At 48.2% G+C, this 17,382-nt stretch overlaps 1 protein-coding gene across 1 annotated transcript in view; it reads right to left on the reverse strand.

The window, feature by feature from the left end:
- Nucleotides 1-17,382, reverse strand: part of AJUBA (ajuba LIM protein) — a 241,080-nt gene that overhangs the window by 166,255 nt on the left and 57,443 nt on the right. The window contains exon 3 of the mRNA XM_085650699.1: nt 15,647-15,714. Within this exon, the coding sequence (XP_085506825.1) occupies nt 15,647-15,714 (68 nt within the window). The remainder of the gene's footprint in view (nt 1-15,646; nt 15,715-17,382) is intronic.

Below are 17,382 nucleotides of genomic sequence, written 5' to 3' on the forward strand. Positions count from 1 at the left end.
GTTGTTGTGTGTGTGTGTGTGTGGTTGTGTGTGGGTGCGGTTGTGGGTGCAGGTGTGGTTGTGGGTGTGTGTGTGAATGTGTGGTTGTGTGAGGTTGTGTGTGGGTGCGGTTGTGGGTGCAGGTGTGGTTGTGGGTGTGTGTGTGAATGTGTGGTTGTGTGTGGTTGTGTGTGTGTGGTTGTGTGTGTGGTTGTGTGTGTGTGGTTGTGTGTGTGTGGTTGTGTGTGTGGTTGTGTGTGGTTGTGTGTGTGGTTGTGTGTGTGGTTGTGTGTGGTTGTGTGTGTGTGGTTCTGGTTGTGTGTGTGGTTGTGTGTGTGTGGTTGTGGTTGTGTGTGTGGTTGTGTGTGTGTGGTTGTGTGTGTGGTTGTGTGTGGGGTTGTGTGTGGTTGTGTGTGTGGTTGTGTGTGGTTGTGGGTGTGGTTGTGTGTGGTTGTGTGTGTGTGTGGTTGTGTGTGTGTGGTTGTGGGTGTGGTTGTGTGTGTGGTTGTGTGTGTGTGGTTGTGTGTGTGGTTGTGTGTGGGGTTGTGTGTGGTTGTGTGTGTGGTTGTGTGGTTGTGTGTGGTTGTGTGGTTGTGTGGTTGTGTGGGCGGTTGTGGTTGTGTGTGGTTGTGTGTGTGGTTGTGTTTGGGGTTGTGTGGGGGGATGTGTGTGGTTTGTGTTTGGTTTGTGTGTGGTTGTGTGTGTGTGGTTGTGTGTGTGTGGTGTGTGGTTGTGTGTGTGTGGTTGTGTGTGTGGTTGTGTGTGTGGTTGTGATTGTGTGTGTGGTTGTGTGTGTGTGTGGTTGTGTATGTGTAGTTGTGTATGTGTGGTTGTGTGTGTGGTTGTGTGTGTGTGGTTGTGTGTGTGGTTGTGTGTGCGGTTGGTTGTGTGTGTGGTTGTGTGTATGGTTGTGTGTAGTTGTGTGTGTGGTTGTGTGTGGCTGTGTGGGTGTGGTTGTGGGTGTGGTTGGGTGGTTGGGTGTGGTTGTGTGTGTGGGTGTGGTTGTGTATGTGGTTGTGTGTGGTTGTGGGTGTGGTTGTGGGTGGTTGTGTGTGGTTGTGGGTGGTTGTGTGTGTGGTTGTGATTGTGTGTGTGGTTGTGTGTGTGTTGTGTGTGTTGTGTGTGTTTGTGTGTGTTGTGTGTGTGGTTGTGTCTGTTGTGTGTGTGGTTGTGTGTGTTGTGTGTGTGGTTGTGTGTGTGGTTGTGTGTGTGGGAGCAGGTGTGGTTGCAGGTGTGTGTGTGGATGTGTGGGTGTGTGTGGTTGTGTGTGTGGTTGTGTGTGGTTGTGTGTGTGGTTGTGTGTGTGGTTGGGTGTGTGTGTGTGGTTGTGTGTGTGTGGTTGTGTGTGGGTATATGTGTGTGATTGTATGTGTGGTGTGTGTGGTTGTGTGTGTGGTTGTGTGTGTGTGGTTGTGTGCGTGGTTGTGTGTGTGATTGTATGTGTGATTGTATGTGTGGTTGTGTGCGTGGTTGTGTGTGTGATTGTATGTGTTGTTGTGTGTATGGTTGTGTGTGGTTGAGTGTGTGGTTGTGTGCATGGTTGTGTGTGTGTGGTTGTGTGTGTGTGTGTGGTTGTGTGTGTGGTTGTGTGTGTGGTTGTGTGTGTGGTTGTGTGTGTTGTGTGTGTGGTTGTGTGTGTTGTGTGTGTTGTGTGTGTGGTTGTGTGTGTTGTGTGTGTGGTTGTGTGTGCGGTTGTGTGTGTGCGAGCAGGTGTGGTTGCAGGTGTGTGTGTGGATGTGTGGTTGTGTGTGTGGTTGTGTGTGTGTGGTTGTGTGTGGTTGTGTGTGTGGTTGCGTGTGTGGTTGTGTGTGTGTGGTTGTGTGTGTGGTTGTGTGCGTGGTTGTGTGTGATTGTATGTGTGGTTGTGTGCATGGTTGTGTGTGTGCGTGGCTGTGTGTGTGCGTGGTTGTGTGTGTGCGTGGTTGTGTGCGTGTGTGTGTGGTTGTGTGTGGTTGTGTGTGTGTGGTTGTGTGGTTGTGTGTGGTTGTGTGGTTGTGTGTGTGGGTGTGGTTGTGGGTGCGGTTGTGGGTGTGTGTGTGGTTGTGTGTGGTTGTGTGTGTGGTTGTGAGTGTGTGGTTGTGTGTGGTTGTGGTTGTGTGTGGTTGTGGTTGTGTGGTTGTGTGTGTTGTTGTGTGAGTGGTTGTGTGTGTGGCTGTGTGTGTGGTTTTGTGTATGGTTGTGTGTATGGTTGCATCTGTGTGGTTGTGTGTCGGTGCGGTTGTGGGTGCAGGTGTGGTTGTGGGTGTGTGTGAATGTGGTGTTGGGTGTGGTTGTGTGTGTGTGTGTGTGTGGTTGTGTGTGGGTGCAGTTGTGGGTGCAGGTGTGGTTGTGGGTGTGTGTGTGAATGTGTGGTTGTGTGTGTGTGGTTGTGTGTGTGGTTGTGGTTGTGTGTGTGGTTGTGTGTGGTTGTGAGTGTGGTTGTGTGTGTGGTTGTGTGTGTGGTCGTGTGTGGTTGTGGTTGTGTGTGGTTGTGTGTGTGGTTGTGTGTGGTTGTGTGTGTGGTTGTGGTTGTGTGTGTGGTTGTGTGTGGTTGTGTGGTTGTGGTTGTGTGTGTGGTTGTGTGTGTGTGGTTGGGTGTGGTTGTGTGTATGGTTGTGGTTGTGTGTGTGGGTGGGGGTGGTTGTGTGTGGTTGTGGGTGTGGTTGTGTGTGGTTGTGTGTGTGTTTGTGTGTTTGTGTGTGGTTGTGTGTTTGTGTGTGGTTGTGTGTGTGTGGTTGTGTGTGTGTGGTTGTGTGTGTGGTTGTGGGTGTGGTTGTGTGGTTGTTTGTGTGGTTATGTGTGTGTGTGGTTGTGTGTGTTTGGGTGTGGTTGTGTGTGTGGGTGGGTGGGGGTGTGGGGGTGGTTGTGTGTGTGTGGGGGTGGTTGTGGTTGTGTGTGTGGTTGTGTGTGTGTGGTTGTGTGTGTGGTTGTGTGTGGGGTTGTGTGTGGGGTTGTGTGTGTGGTTGTGTGTGTGGTTGTGTGGTTGTGTGGGTGGTTGTGGTTGTGTGTATGGTTGTGTTTGGGGTTGTGTGGGGGGATGTGTGTGGTTTGTGTTTGGTTTGTGTGTGGTTGTGTGTGTGGTTGTGTGTGTGTGTGGTTTGTGGTTGTGTGTGTGTGGTTGTGTGTGTGGTTGTGATTGTGTGTGTGGTTGTGTGTGGTTGTGTGTGTGTGGTTGTGTATGTGTAGTTGTGTATGTGTGGTTGTGTGTGTGTAGTTGTGTGTGTGTGTGGTTGTGTGTGTGGTTGTGTGTGTGCGGTTGGTTGTGTGTGTGGTTGTGTGTATGGTTGTGTGTAGTTGTGTGTGTGTGTGTGTGTGTGTGGTTGTGTGTGGCTGTGTGGGTGTGGTTGTGGGTGTGGTTGGGTGGTTGGGTGTGGGTGTGGTTGTGTGTGTGTGGTTGTGGGTGGTTGTGTGTGGTTGTGGGTGGTTGTGTGTGTGGTTGTGGTTGTGATTGTGTGTGTGGTTGTGTGTGTGTGTTGTGTGTGTTGTGTGTGTTTGTGTGTGTTGTGTGTGTGGTTGTGTCTGTTGTGTGTGTGGTTGTGTGTGGTTGTGTGTGTGGTTGTGTGTGTGGGAGCAGGTGTGGTTGCAGGTGTGTGTGTGTGGATGTGTGGTTGTGTGTGTGGTTGTGTGTGTGGTTGTGTGTGTGGTTGTGTGTGTGGTTGTGTGTGTGTGTGGTTGTGTGTGTGTTGTGTGTGGGTATATGTGTGTGATTGTATGTGTGGTGTGTGTGGTTGTGTGTGTGGTTGTGTGCGTGGTTGTGTGTGTGGTTGTGTGTGTGGTTGTGTGCGTGGTTGTGTCTGTGTGTGGTTGTGTGTTGTGTGTGTTGTGTGTGTTGTGTGTGTGTTTGTGTGTGGTTGTGTGTGTTGTGTGTGTGGTTGTGTGTGTGGGAGCAGGTTTGGTTGCAGGTGTGTGTGTGGATGTGTGGTTGTGTGTGGTTGTGTGTGTGGTTGTGTGTGTGTGGTTGTGTGTGGTTGTGTGTGTGGTTGTGTGTGTGGTTGTGTGTGTGTGGTTGTGTGTGGGCATATGTGTGTGATTGTATGTGTGGTTGAGTGTGTGGTTGTGTGTGTGGTTGTGTGTATGGTTGTGTGCGTGGTTGTGTGTGTGATTGTATGTGTGATTGTGTGCATGGTTGTGTGTGTGCGTGGCTGTGTGTGTGCGTGGTTGTGTGTGTGCATGGTTGTGTGCGTGTGTGGTTGTGTGTGTGTGGTTGTGTGTGTGGTTGTGTGTGTGGTTGTGTGTGTGTGGTTGTGTGGTTGTGTGTGTGGGTGTGGTTGTGGGTGCGGTTGTGGGTGTGTGTGTGGTTGTGTGTGGTTGTGTGTATGGTTGTGAGTGTGAGGTTGTGTGTGGTTGTGGTTGTGTGTGGTTGTGTGTGTTGTTGTGTGAGTGGTTGTGTGTGTGGCTGTGTGTGTGGTTTTGTGTATGGTTGTGGTTGCATCTGTGTGGTTGTGTGTCGGTGCGGTTGTGGGTGCAGGTGTGGTTGTGGGTGTGTGTGAATGTGTGGTTGGGTGTGGTTGTGTGTGTGTGTGTGTGTGTGTGGTTGTATGTGGGTGCAGTTGTGGGTGCAGGTGTGATTGTGGGTGTGTGTGTGAATGTGTGGTTGTGTGTGGTTGTGTGTGTGTGGTTGTGTGTGTGGTTGTGTGTGTGGTTGTGTGTGTGTGGTTGAGTGTGTGGTTGTGTGTGGTTGTGGTTGTGTGTGTGGTTGTGTGTGGTTGTGTGTGGTTGTGTGTGTGTGGTTGTGGTTGTGTGTGGTTGTGTGTGTGTGTGGTTGTGGTTGTGTGTGTGGTTGTGTGTGTGTGGTTGGGTGTGGTTGTGTGTATGGTTGTGGTTGTGTGTAGTTGTGTGTGTGGGTGGGGGTGGTTGTGTGTGGTTGTGGGTGTGGTTGTGTGTGGTTGTGTGTGTGTGGTTGTGTGTGGTTGTGTGTGTGGTTGTGTGTGTGTGGTTGTGTGTGGGGTTGTGTGTGGTTGTGTGTGTGGTTGTGTGGTTGTGTGTGTGGTTGTGTTTGGGGTTGTGTGGGGGGATGTGTGTGGTTTGTGTTTGGTTTGTGTGTGGTTGTGTGTGTGGTTGTGTGTGTGGTTGTGTGTGTGTGGTTGTGTGTGTGGTTGTGTGTGTGGTTGTGTGTGTGTGGTTGTGTGTGTGTGGTTGTGTGTGTGGTTGTGATTGTGTGTGTGGTTGTGTGTGGTTGTGTGTGTGTGGTTGTGTATGTGTAGTTGTGTATGCGTGGTTGAGTGTGTGGTTGTGTGTGTGTGGTTGTGTGTGTGGTTGTGTGTGTGCGGTTGGTTGTGTGTGTGGTTGTGTGTATGGTTGTGTGTAGTTGTGTGTGTGTGTGTGGTTGTGTGTGGCTGTGTGGGTGTGGTTGTGGGTGTGGTTGTGTGTGGTTGTGTGTGTGGGTGTGGTTGTGTGTGTGGTTGTGTGTGGTTGTGTGTGGTTGTGGGTGGTTGTGGGTGGTTGTGGGTGGTTGTGTGTGTGGTTGTGGTTGTGATTGTGTGTGTGTGTTGTGTGTGTTTGTGTGCGTTGTGTGTGTGGTTGTGTCTGTTGTGTGTGTTGTGTGTGGTTGTGTGTGTGGTTGTGTGTGTGGGAGCAGGTGTGGTTGCAGGTGTGTGTGTGGATGTGTGGTTGTGTGTGGTTGTGTGTGTGGTTGTGTGTGGTTGTGTGTGTGGTTGTGTGTGTGGTTGTGTATGTGTGGTTGTGTGTGGGTATATGTGTGTGATTGTATGTGAGGTCTGTGTGGTTGTGTGTGTGGTTGTGTGTGTGTGGTTGTGTGCGTGGTTGTGTGCGTGATTGTATGTGTGGTTGTGTGTGTGGTTGTGTGTGGTTGAGTGTGTGGTTGTGTGTGTGGTTTTGTGTGTGTGTGGTTGTGTGTGTTGTGTGTGTTGTGTGTGTGGTTGAGTGTGTGGTTGTGTGTGTCGTTGTGTGCGTGGTTGTGTGTGTGATTGTATGTGTGGTTGTGTGCGTGGTTGTGTGTGTGCATGGCTGTGTGTGTGTGTGGTTGTGTGTGTGCGTGGTTGTGTGTGTGTGTGGTTGTGTGTGTGTGTGGTTGTGTGTGTGTGGTTGTGTGTGTGGTTGTATGTGTGGTTGTGTGTGGTTGTGTGTGTGTGGTTGTGTGGTTGTGTGTGTGGTTGTGGGTGCGGTTGTGGGTGTGGGTGTGTGTGTGGTTGTGTGTGTGGTTGTGAGTGTGTGGTTGTGTGTGGTTGTGGTTGTGTGTGGTTGTGTGGTTGTGTGTGTTGTTGTGTGAGTGGTTGTGTATGTGGCTGTGTGTGTGGTTTTGTGTATGGTTGTGTGTATGGTTCTGGTTGCATCTGTGTGGTTGTGTGTCGGTGCGGTTGTGGGTGCAGGTGTGGTTGTGGGTGTTTGTGAATGTGTGGTTGAGTGTGGTTGTGTGTGTGTGTGTGTGTGTGTGGTTGTGTGTGGGTGCGATTGTGGGTGCAGGTGTGGTTGTGGGTGTGTGTGTGAATGTGTGGTTGTGTGTGGTTGTGTGTGTGTGTGTTGTTGTGTGTGTGGTTGTGTGTGTGTGGTTGTGTGTGTGGTTGTGTGTGTGGTTGTGTGTGTGGTTGTGTGTGTGTGGTTGTGTGTGTGGTTGTGTGTGTGGTTGTGTGTGGTTGTGGTTGTGTGTGGTTGTGTGTGTGGTTGTGTGTGTGGTTGTGTGTGTGTGGTTGTGGTTGTGTGTGTGGTTGTGTGTGGTTGGTTGTGTGTGGTTGTGTATGTGTGGTAGTGTGTGTGGTTGTGTGTGTGTGGTTGTGTGTGGTTGTGTGTATGGTTGTGGTTGTGTGTAGTTGTGTGTGTGGGTGGGGGTGGTTGTGTGTGGTTGTGGGTGTGGTTGTGTGTGTGGTTGTGTGTGTGTGGTTGTGTGTGTGTGGTTGTGGTTATGTGTGTGGTTGTGTGGTTGTGGTTGTGTGTGTGTGGTTGTGTGTGGGGTTGTGTGTGGTTGTGTGTGTGGTTGTGTGTGTGGTTGTGTGTGGTTGTGTGGTTGTGTGGGTGGTTGTGTGTGGTTGTGTGCGTGGTTGTGTTTGGGGTTGTGTGGGGGGATGTGTGTGGTTTGTGTTTGGTTTGTGTGTGGTTGTGTGTGGTTGTGTGTGTGGTTGTGTGTGTGTGGTTGTGTGTGTGTGGTTTGTGGTTGTGTGTGTGTGGTTGTGTGTGTGGTTGTGATTGTGTGTGTGGTTGTGTGTGGTTGTGTGTGTGTGTGGTTGTGTATGCGTAGTTTTGTAAGTGTGGTTGTGTGTGTGTGTGTGGTTGTGTGTGTGTGGTTGTGTGTGTGGTTGTGTGTGTGTGGTTGTGTGTGTGGTTGTGTGTTTGTGTGTGGTTGTGTGTGTGTGTGGTTGTGTGTAGTTGTGTGTGTGTGGTTGAGTGTGTGTGGTTGTGGGTGTGGTTGTGTGTGTGTGGTTGTGTGTGCTTGGGTGTGGTTGTGTGTGGTTGTGTGTGTGGGTGTGTGTGTGTGTGTGTGTGTGGTTGTGTGTGTGCGGTTGTGTGTGTGGTTGTGTGTGTGTGGTTGTGTGTGTGGTTGTGGATGTGGTTGTGTGTGTGGTTGTGTGTGGTTGTGTGTGTGGTTGTTTGTGGTTGTGTGGGTGGTTGTGTGTGGTTGTGTGTGTGGTTGTGTTTGGGGTTGTGTGGGGGGATGTGTGTGGTTTGTGTTTGGTTTGTGTGTGGTTGTGTGTGTGGTTGTGTGTGTGGTTGTGTGTGTGTGGTTGTGTGTGTGTGGTTTGTGGTTGTGTGTGTGTGGTTGTGTGTGTGTGGTTGTGTGTGGTTGTGTGTGTGTGGTTGGTTGTGTGTATGGTTGTGTGTAGTTGTGTGTGTGAGGTTGTGTGTGGCTGTGTGGGTGTGGTTGTGGGTGTGGTTGGGTGGTTGGGTGTGGGTGTGGGTGTGGTTGTGTGTGTGGTTGTGTGTGGTTGTGGGTGTGGTTGTGGGTGGTTGTGTGTGGTTGTGGGTGGTTGTGTGTGTGGTTGTGGGTGTGGTTGTGATTGTGTGTGTGGGTGTGTGTGTTGTGTGTGTTGTGTATGTTTGTGTGTGTTGTGTGGGTGGTTGTGTCTGTTGTGTGTGTGGTTGTGTGTTGTGTGTGTGGTTGTGTGTGTGGTTGTGTGTGTGGGAGCAGGTGTGGTTGCAGGTGTGTGTGTGGATGTGTGGTTGTGTGTGGTTGTGTGTGTGGTTGTGTGTGTGGTTGTGTGTGTGGTTGTGTGTGTGGTTGTGTGTGTGTGGGTATATGTGTGTGATTGTATGTGTGGTGTGTGTGGTTGTGTGTGTGGTTGTGTGTGTGTGGTTGTGTGCATGGTTGTGTGTGTGATTGTATGTGTGGTTGTGTGTGGTTGAGTGTGTGGTTGTGTGCGTGGTTGTGTGTGTGTGTGGTTGTGTGTGTGTGTGGTTGTGTGTGTGTTTGTGTGTGTGGTTGTGTGTGTGTGGTTTGAGTGTGGTGTGTGTGTGTGGTTGTGTGTGTGTGTGTGGTTGTGGGTGTGTGTGGTTGTGTGTGGTTGTGTGTGTGTGGTTGTGTGTGTGTGTTTGTGTGTGTGTGGTTGTGTGTGTGCGGTTGGATGTGTGCGGTTGTGTGTATGGTTGTGTGTATGGATGTGGTTGTGTGTATGGATGTGGTTGTGTGTGTGTGGTTGTGTGTGTGTGGTTGTGTGTGTGTGGTTGTGTGTGTGTGGTTGTGTGTGGTTGTGTGTGTGGTTGTGTGTGTGTGGTTGTGTGTGTGGTTGTGTGTGTGGTTGTGTGTGGTTGTGGTTGTGTGTGGTTGTGTGTGTGGTTGTGTGTGTGGTTGTGTGTGGTTGTGTGTGTGTGGTTGTGGTTGTGTGTGTGGTTGTGTGTGGTTGGTTGTGTGTGGTTGTGTATGTGTGGTTGTGTGTGTGGTTGTGTGTGTGTGTGGTTGTGTGTGGTTGTGTGTATGGTTGTGGTTGTGTGTAGTTGTGTGTGTGGGTGGGGGTGGTTGTGTGTGGTTGTGGGTGTGGTTGTGTGTGTGGTTGTGTGTGTGTGGTTGTGTGTGTGTGGTTGTGGTTGTGTGTGTGGTTGTGTGTGTGTGGTTGTGGTTGTGTGTGTGTGGTTGTGTGTGTGGTTGTGTGTGGGGTTGTGTGTGGTTGTGTGTGTGGTTGTGTGTGTGGTTGTGTGTGGTTGTGTGGTTGTGTGGGTGGTTGTGTGTGGTTGTGTGCGTGGTTGTGTTTGGGGTTGTGTGGGGGGATGTGTGTGGTTTGTGTTTGGCTTGTGTGTGGTTGTGTGTGGTTGTGTGTGTGGTTGTGTGTGTGTGGTTGTGTGTTTGGTTTGTGGTTGTGTGTGTGTGGTTGTGTGTGTGGTTGTGATTGTGTGTGTGGTTGTGTGTGTGTGTGGTTGTGTATGTGTAGTTGTGTATGTGTGGTTGTGTGTGTGTGTGGTTGTGTGTGTGTGGTTGTGTGTGTGGTTGTGTGTGTGGTTGTGTGTTTGTGTGTGGTTGTGTGTATGTGGTTGTGTGTGTGTAGTTGTGTGTGTGTGGTTGTGTGTGTGGTTGTGGGTGTGGTTGTGTGGTTGTGTGTGTGTGGTTGTGTGTGTTTGGGTGTGGTTGTGTGTGGTTGTGTGTGTGGGTGGGTGTGTGTGTGTGTGTGTGGTTGTGTGTGTGCGGTTGTGTGTGTGTGGTTGTGTGTGTGTGGTTGTGGATGTGGTTGTATGGTTGTGTGTGGTTGTGTGTGTGGTTGTGTGTGGTTGTGTGTGTGGTTGTTTGTGGTTGTGTGGTTGTGTGGGTGGTTGTGTGTGGTTGTGTGTGTGGTTGTGTTTGGGGTTGTGTGGGGGGATGTGTGTGGTTTGTGTTTGGTTTGTGTGTGGTTGTGTGTGTGGTTGTGTGTGTGTGGTTGTGTGTGTGTGGTTTGTGGTTGTGTGGTTGTGTGTGTGTGTGGTTGTGTGTGGTTGTGTGTGTGCGGTTGGTTGTGTGTGTGGTTGTGTGTATGGTTGTGTGTAGTTGTGTGTGTGTGGTTGTGTGTGGCTGTGTGGGTATGGTTGTGGGTGTGGTTGGGTGGTTGGGTGTGGGTGTGGTTGTGTGTGTGGGTGTGGTTGTGTGTGTGGTTATGTGTGGTTGTGGGTGTGGTTGTGGGTGGTTGTGTGTGGTTGTGGGTGGTTGTGTGTGTGGTTGTGGGTGTGGTTGTGATTGTGTGTGTGGGTGTGTGTGTTGTGTGTGTTGTGTATGTTTGTGTGTGTTGTGTGGGTGGTTGTGTCTGTTGTGTGTGTGGTTGTGTGTTGTGTGTGTGGTTGTGTGTGTGGTTGTGTGTGTGGGAGCAGGTGTGGTTGCAGGTGTGTGTGTGGATGTGTGGTTGTGTGTGGTTGTGTGTGTGGTTGTGTGTGTGGTTGTGTGTGGTTGTGTGTGTGGTTGTGTGTGTGGTTGTGTGTGTGGGTATATGTGTGTGATTGTATGTGTGGTGTGTGTGGTTGTGTGTGTGGTTGTGTGTGTGTGGTTGTGTGCATGGTTGTGTGTGTGATTGTATGTGTGGTTGTGTGTGGTTGAGTGTGTGGTTGTGTGCGTGGTTGTGTGTGTGTGGTTGTGTGTGTGTGTGGTTGTGTGTGTGGTTGTGTGTGTGTTTGTGTGTGTGGTTTGAGTGTGGTGTGTGTGTGTGGTTGTGTGTGTGTGTGGTTGTGGGTGTGTGTGGTTGTGTGTGGTTGTGTGTGTGTGGTTGTGTGTGTGTGTTTGTGTGTGTGTGGTTGTGTGTGTGCGGTTGTGTGTGGTTGTGTGTGTGTGGTTGTGTGTATGGTTGTGTGTATGGATGTGGTTGTGTGTATGGATGTGGTTGTGTGTAGTGTGTGTGTGTGTGTGTGTGTGTGTGGTTGTGGGTGTGTGTGTGGTTGTGTGTGTGGTTGTGTGTGTGGTTGTGGGTGTGTGTGTGATTGTGTGTGTGGTGTGTGTGTGTTGTGTGTGGTTGTGGTGTGTGTTGTGTGTGTTGTGTGTGGTTGTGTGTGGTTGTGTGTGTTGTGTGTGGTTGTGTGTGTGGCTGTGTGTGGTTGTGTGTGGTTGTGTTTGTGGTTGTGTGGGTGTGTGTGTTGTGTGTGTGGTTGTGTGGTTGTGTGTGTGTGGTTGTGTGTGTGGTTGTGTGTGTGCGGTTGTGGTGTGTGCGTGGTTGCGTGTGTTTGGGTGTGTTTGTGTGTGTGGTTGTGTAGCTGTGTGGATGGGTGTGGTTGTGGGTGTGCGTGTGGTTGTGTGTGTGGTTGTGGTTGTGTGTGTGGGTTTGTGTGTGTGGTTGTGTGTGTGTGGTTTGTGTGTGGTTGTGTGTGTGTGGTTGTGTGTGGGTATATGTGTGTGATTGTATGTGTGGTGTGTGTGTGGTTGTGTGTGTGTGGTTGTGTGCGTGGTTGTGTGTGTGATTGTATGTGTGGTTGTGTGTGTGGTTGTGTGTGGTTGAGTGTGTGGTTGTGTGCGTGGTTGTGTGTGTGTGTGTGGTTGTGTGTGTGTGTGGTTGTGTGAGTGGTTGTGTGTGTGTTTGTGTGTGTGGTTGTGTGTGTGTGGTTTGAGTGTGGTGTGTGTGTGTGGTTGTGTGTGGTTTGAGTGTGGTGTGTGTGTGTGTGGTTGTGTGTGGTTGTGTGTGTGTGTGGTTGTGGGTGCGTGTGGTTGTGTGTGTGTGGTTGTGTGTGTGTGTTTGTGTGTGTGTGGTTGTGTGTGTGCGGTTGTGTGTGTGCGGTTGGGTGTGTGCGGTTGTGTGTGGTTATGTGTGTGTGGTTGTGTGTATGGTTGTGGTTGTGTGTATGGATGTGGTTGTGTGTAGTGTGTGTGTGTGTGTGTGTGTGGTTGTGGGTGTGTGTGTGGTTGTGTGTGTGGTTGTGGGTGTGTGTGTGATTGTGTGTGTGGTGTGTGTGTGTTGTGTGTGGTTGTGGTGTGTGTTGTGTGTGTTGTGTGTGGTTGTGTGTGTTGTGTGTGGTTGTGTGTGTGGCTGTGTGTGGTTGTGTTTGTGGTTGTGTGGTTGTGTGTGTTGTGTGTGTGGTTGTGTGTGGTTGTGTGGTTGTGTGTGTGTGGTTGTGTGTGTGGTTGTGTGGTTGTGTGTGTGCAGTTGTGGTGTGTGCGTGGTTGCGTGTGTTTGGGTGTGGTTGTGTGTGTGGTTGTGTGTGTGGTTGTGTAGCTGTGTGGATGGGTGTGATTGTGGGTGTGCGTGTGGTTGTGCGTGTGGTTGTGGTTGTGTGTGTGGGTTTGTGTGTGTGGTTGTGTGTGTGTGGTTGTGTGTGTGTGGTTTGTGTGTGGTTGTGTGTGTGGTTGTGTGTGGTTGTGTGTGTGTGCTTGTGTGTGTGTGGTTTGTGTATGTTGTGTGTGTGGTTGTGGGTGTGGTTGTGTGTATGTGTGTGGTTGTGTGTGTGGTTGTGTGTGTGTGGTTGTGTGTGTGTGGTTGTGTGTGGTGTGGTTGTGTGTGTGGTTGAGGTTGTGTGTGTGTGTGTGGTTGTGTGTGTGACAGTAATACTAAAAGCATCTCAAAATAAAGGAACACAAACATCGAGTTTGTGGAAAGAGAAAGCACGTTGTAAGACGGGCGCAGCAAAGCATTAACACAACAACAAAACAAAAACTGAGTGCTGATAATGGATACACAGAGCCCATCATCTTAAGAATTCGATTGCAGTCAATGTGCACTCGAACCTGCCCCCTCCTTGTGAGTTGCACCCCATATTTCATGAGTTGTAACTGCTGCACCCACCATAGCGCTTTGAGATCTAAAGCGCTACATAGGTCTAATCGATTAACCAGTCGCCAACATGCTGTGCTTTTAAAGAGAATGTGCCAAAAGTTTCCAGATTCCTCATCATGTCCTCTTGAAAGCGCCAATGTAAGGACTCCCTGGATGTTGCAACGGACATGAAGCAGCCACTGCGATCAGAAATAAACACTGTGAATGTTGTCCAGTTTCACAGTAACATTTCCATAATGTTCTTTAAGTCACAAAACAGATTGATTGATGATTAATTGATTGATTGATGTACTTATAGAGCGCAGCTATCACCCTACGGGCATCTTGGCGCTTGCATTGGGAACCCGTCCTGGTTTTTCCCTGTAAGATAACCCGTACTGGGCATCCCCAAGGTGAAAGCCAGGCATCCCGCCGCGGGGGGCCGTTGTGGAGATTAAGCAGGCTTGTTGCCCAGAGCTGCATAGTGTGAACTCGTGCTTAGAGTGGGCACCGAAGCGAGAATTATCGAGTCCGTGGACAATTGGGCTCTGGACCCTGCCGCGTCGGGAATCGAACCCAGGTCCCGGGTCTGATCTCTGCTTCAGGGTATGCCTCCTCTAACCAGTGAGCTACACTTCCCCACGATACTAAAAGCATCTCAAAATAAAGGAACACAAACATCGAGTTTGTGGAAAGAGAAAGCACATTGTAAGTCAAACGGGCGCAGCAATGCTTTTAACACAACAACATGTTCTTTGATGTTTGATGTTCTTTGAACGAGAACATCAAAGGGTTGCCGCGAAAGTGATCGTGGGCGAAAGTGAAAGTGATCGCGGGCGCGGGCGCTTAATGAGCATGACGAGGTTTGCCAGCCTCTGCTCCTAAGCGCACGCCCGCGCACATGCACTGTAGCTCTAGGCTGGCCATGGCAGCATTTTTTGAGCCCTCACAAAAGGTCTCGCCAGACCAGTGCATGCGCTGGGTCAGGCGAGACCTAAAAATATATGGCAGTGTCTTTTGTTGTTTATCAGTGTATGAATATTTTTTTGTTCATATTTTACTAAATGTAACATTATACATGAACCCTGACATTAGCACAAAAAAAGTTTTGATTTTAGATGATATAGTCGTGAATGAAACGAAATTAAAGATTCATTTTAAAAAGTATTTTTAAAAATAATATTTTAATTTAAATGTTACAGGTTATTTAAAAACTATTTTTGGGATTGGAGTTAAAATAATAATATTGATCCCACTAATTTATGCACTTTCTCAAGTTTTTGTAGGATTGAAATTTGTATTATAAATATAAACCATTCCCGCTCAATGTATGCACTTCACCAATGTTTGTGGATTGGAGTTTGGATAGTAAATCCGACACTCCCTGGCCCAACATTTACACTTTCCCCAATATCTGTTGGATTGGTTAGAATAGTAAACCTGGCCCACACGACGTGCACTCTCATCAGTGTTTGCTGGATTGGAGTCAGAATGGTAAATTCCCCCCGCCCCCATATATGCAGTTTCTGAAATGTTGGTTGGATTGGACTTAGACTAGTAAATCTGATCCCTCAGAAATATATGTTGATTTGCCAGTGTTTGTGGACTTGTTGTTACAATAGTAAATTATAACCCCTAGCCCCAATATGTGCATTACCCCCCCTACATCTGTGGAATTGGAATTAGAGGAAGTATACCTGATACCCTCTCCCCAAACATATGCACTTTCCCCAATATCTGTTGGAATTTGAGTAGTGAAGCTGGATTCTCTCCCCGCCCCTCCAATAGATCCACTGTCCCCAATGCCTAAGGGGTGTTTAAAAAAAAAAAAGTACATTAGACCCCTTTTATTTATGCTTCTTTCCCAGTGCTTGTAATACTGGAGTAAGAAAAGCACGTTCCCCAATGTTTATGGAAGCAGTGTTAGATTAATTAATATTACCGTAAAGAATTAGGTTTTCTAAAATTTTAGTGGCACTGGAGTTAGAACAGTGAATTTGAATCTGCAAAATTGAATTAATATATTAAATTAACAGCCTTTAATTTAATGTTTTCTATGTTTTTGATCTATTTTAAACATTTTTAAATTATTTTATAAATATGTATTACCTGTGTGGAATGTCTTTAAAACGTTTGTATATTAGACAAGTAATATTTATGATTAGTTTTAATTTGTTAATGATTAGTGCATTCATTTTCGGTTTGTAAATTTTAATTTCAAATTCCCATTATAAAATATATTTTACATCATTATTAATTATATTTTGAATAGATAAAATGTATTTATATATGTAGATCAGATTTTAGCGCCGAGACAGAAGCACAACGTCTCAGCACTCCTCAGAGAGTAATAAGCATGCTTTAAAGGCAGTCTATGAAAGGGCATGCCAGAGAAAAACCTAGAAACTATTTACAACGCTCGATAAAGGAAATGGGATCTCAAAGAGGTCCGAAAAAGACGCAACGTGGAAGAGTTATATATGTAGATTAGATTTTAGTTAATGTTAATAGTTACTGAAAATTTTACTATAACATATATTGTAATAAAAGTAGTTTTACAAATTGGCTGATTTTTTATCATGTATTAATGTTTATTAAATAATTTAAAACATATTTAATTTTACATTTTAGAAATTTCATATGTAGAAAATTATATTTGGTCTGCTTGGAAAAATATACGAACATATTATAATAAAAAACAAACTACATAATTACATGTGTACCATATTAAATGGAATTTTTTTAATACTTTTTTCAACATGTTTGTACACTCCAATTTCGTAATCAGAAATACTATATTTTTGTGGTCTACATTTTGGTAGTTGATATGTTTGCAATCACTATATTTTGCTGTTGTTATTTTTGTACTTTATGTTTGCGTCATTACATTATAAGTACCTAAACTAATTATTTTAGCTTTTAATACTTTTGACACAGTATCTTTGTGTTAGGATATTTTTGTAACCTATGGTTGCCATACAGTGATTTCTTACACATCAATCACCAAGTCGCTCTAACACACCACTCACCAAGGAGTCCTCACATGGGCTGTCCTCTTAAAACACAATGCTTACAAATTACTTAACATGGCGGCATTACAAAGTACTCACCAGGTAGTCCTCTTCGCAGTAGACCGAGCCCTTTACGTTATAGAAGGCCTTCTCCCTCAGAGTGCGTCCTACAGAAGAGTGAAAGCAAAGAAAAACTGAGCACCAGGGGCAGCCTCTCAATTTCTACTCTATTCACCTCTCTCCCAACGTTCCCCCCCCCCCAACTAAAGTAATCACTTACTCGGCCTCTCTCCCTCCCATATCTCGCTCTCTAACCCTTTTCAGTAAGTGACTGAAAGATGTGCATCCAAAGACAATGGGGCAGGTGGGGATAGGTGGCACCTAGCTGTCGCGCCGCTGCCGGCAACCCGCCCGATGGCAGCTCTCAGGATGGTTGAGGGTGGCTTTCTGGGCGTGAGAAGTGCCTTTGGAGCGCCTGTGGCCCGCTGCGCTTCCTCAATAAACTTACCTTATGGCCCTGTTCGCCTGTACAGTTTTGTGCCTCCTCTCTCTTCTCCCTTGGGGTGGTGTGGGAGCCTGTTAGGAGATGCCTTGGGCACTTCCATTCTCCTAAATCCGTATGCTTCCCAGAAGCACTAGTTCTCTAGTGACGACTTATGGGATTAATGTATTGCCCATTCCAACATGGCTGCCACACCATTATTGTATATGAGAGTTCCCCAATCTAACAAGGCGGCACCACTGCCTTTGAGGCAATTTCCTGCTAAAAGGCTATGAAAGGAAGGGATTACTTTACTCCTTGCATTGCAATGCTTCGTCAGTCCTGCCAATGTATGTTTCCACGCTCCAGATCTTCTCTAGGTGATTCCTGAGATAGTCAGTCTCTAGTTGTTCCTGTTCTTGGCTGCTCCATGTTTATCCCCAGCTCTCTCCTGCTCCTTGGAAGTGTGTATTCTTTTCTTGATTGTCTCTATTCATCCACCTGGCCACTATCTAGGAGGTTTGTTCCCTTCAATCAATCAATCAATCAGTTAATTTGTAAAGCGCACTACATACCCGCAAGGGTTTCATGGCACTGAGGGGGGTGGGTGCTGCTGCTACTGGTCAAAAAGCCAGGTCTTGAGTTGTCTCCTGAAGGTTAGCAGGTCTTCGGTTTGTCGTAGGTTAAGGGGGAGGGTGTTCCAGGTCTTGGCGGCGCGGTGGGAGAAGGACCTACCTCCGGAGGTGGTTCTGCAGATGCGCGGGACCGTGGCCAGGGCGAGGTCAGCGGAGTGGAGTTTCCTGTTGGGTAGGTAGAAGGAGAGTCGACTGTTGAGGTAGGCTGGGCCGGTTTTGTGGAGTGCCTTGTGTGCGTGGATCAGGAGTTTGAAGGAGATTCTTTTGTTGACGGGGAGCCAGTGCAGGTTCCTCAGGTGAGGGGTGATGTGGTCGCGGCGTGGGACGTCGAGGATCAGGCGTGCAGAGGCGTTCTGGATTCTTTGCAGTCTGTTGATGAGCTTTGTCGGGGCTCCGGCGTAGAGGGCGTTTCCGTAGTCGAGTATGCTGCTGATTAGAGCCTGTGTGACTGTTTTCCTCGTGTCTGTCGGGATCTATCTGTAGATCTTGCGGAGCATGCGGAAGGTGTTGAAGCAGGTAGAGGAGACTGCGTCGACTTGTTTGGTCATGGTGAGTTTCGAGTCGAGGATGACTCCCAGGTTGCGTGCGTGGTTGGTAGGAGCCGGGGGTGTCCCCAGTGATGCGGGCCACCAGGAGTCGTCCCATGCTGAGGGGTTGGGCCCGAGGATGAGGATCTCCGTCTTGTCTGAGTTCAGCTTAAGTCTGCTTTCCTCCATCCA

Source organism: Triturus cristatus, chromosome 1_1 (assembly GCF_964204655.1).
Source record: "Triturus cristatus chromosome 1_1, aTriCri1.1, whole genome shotgun sequence".
NCBI lineage: Eukaryota > Metazoa > Chordata > Amphibia > Caudata > Salamandridae > Triturus > Triturus cristatus.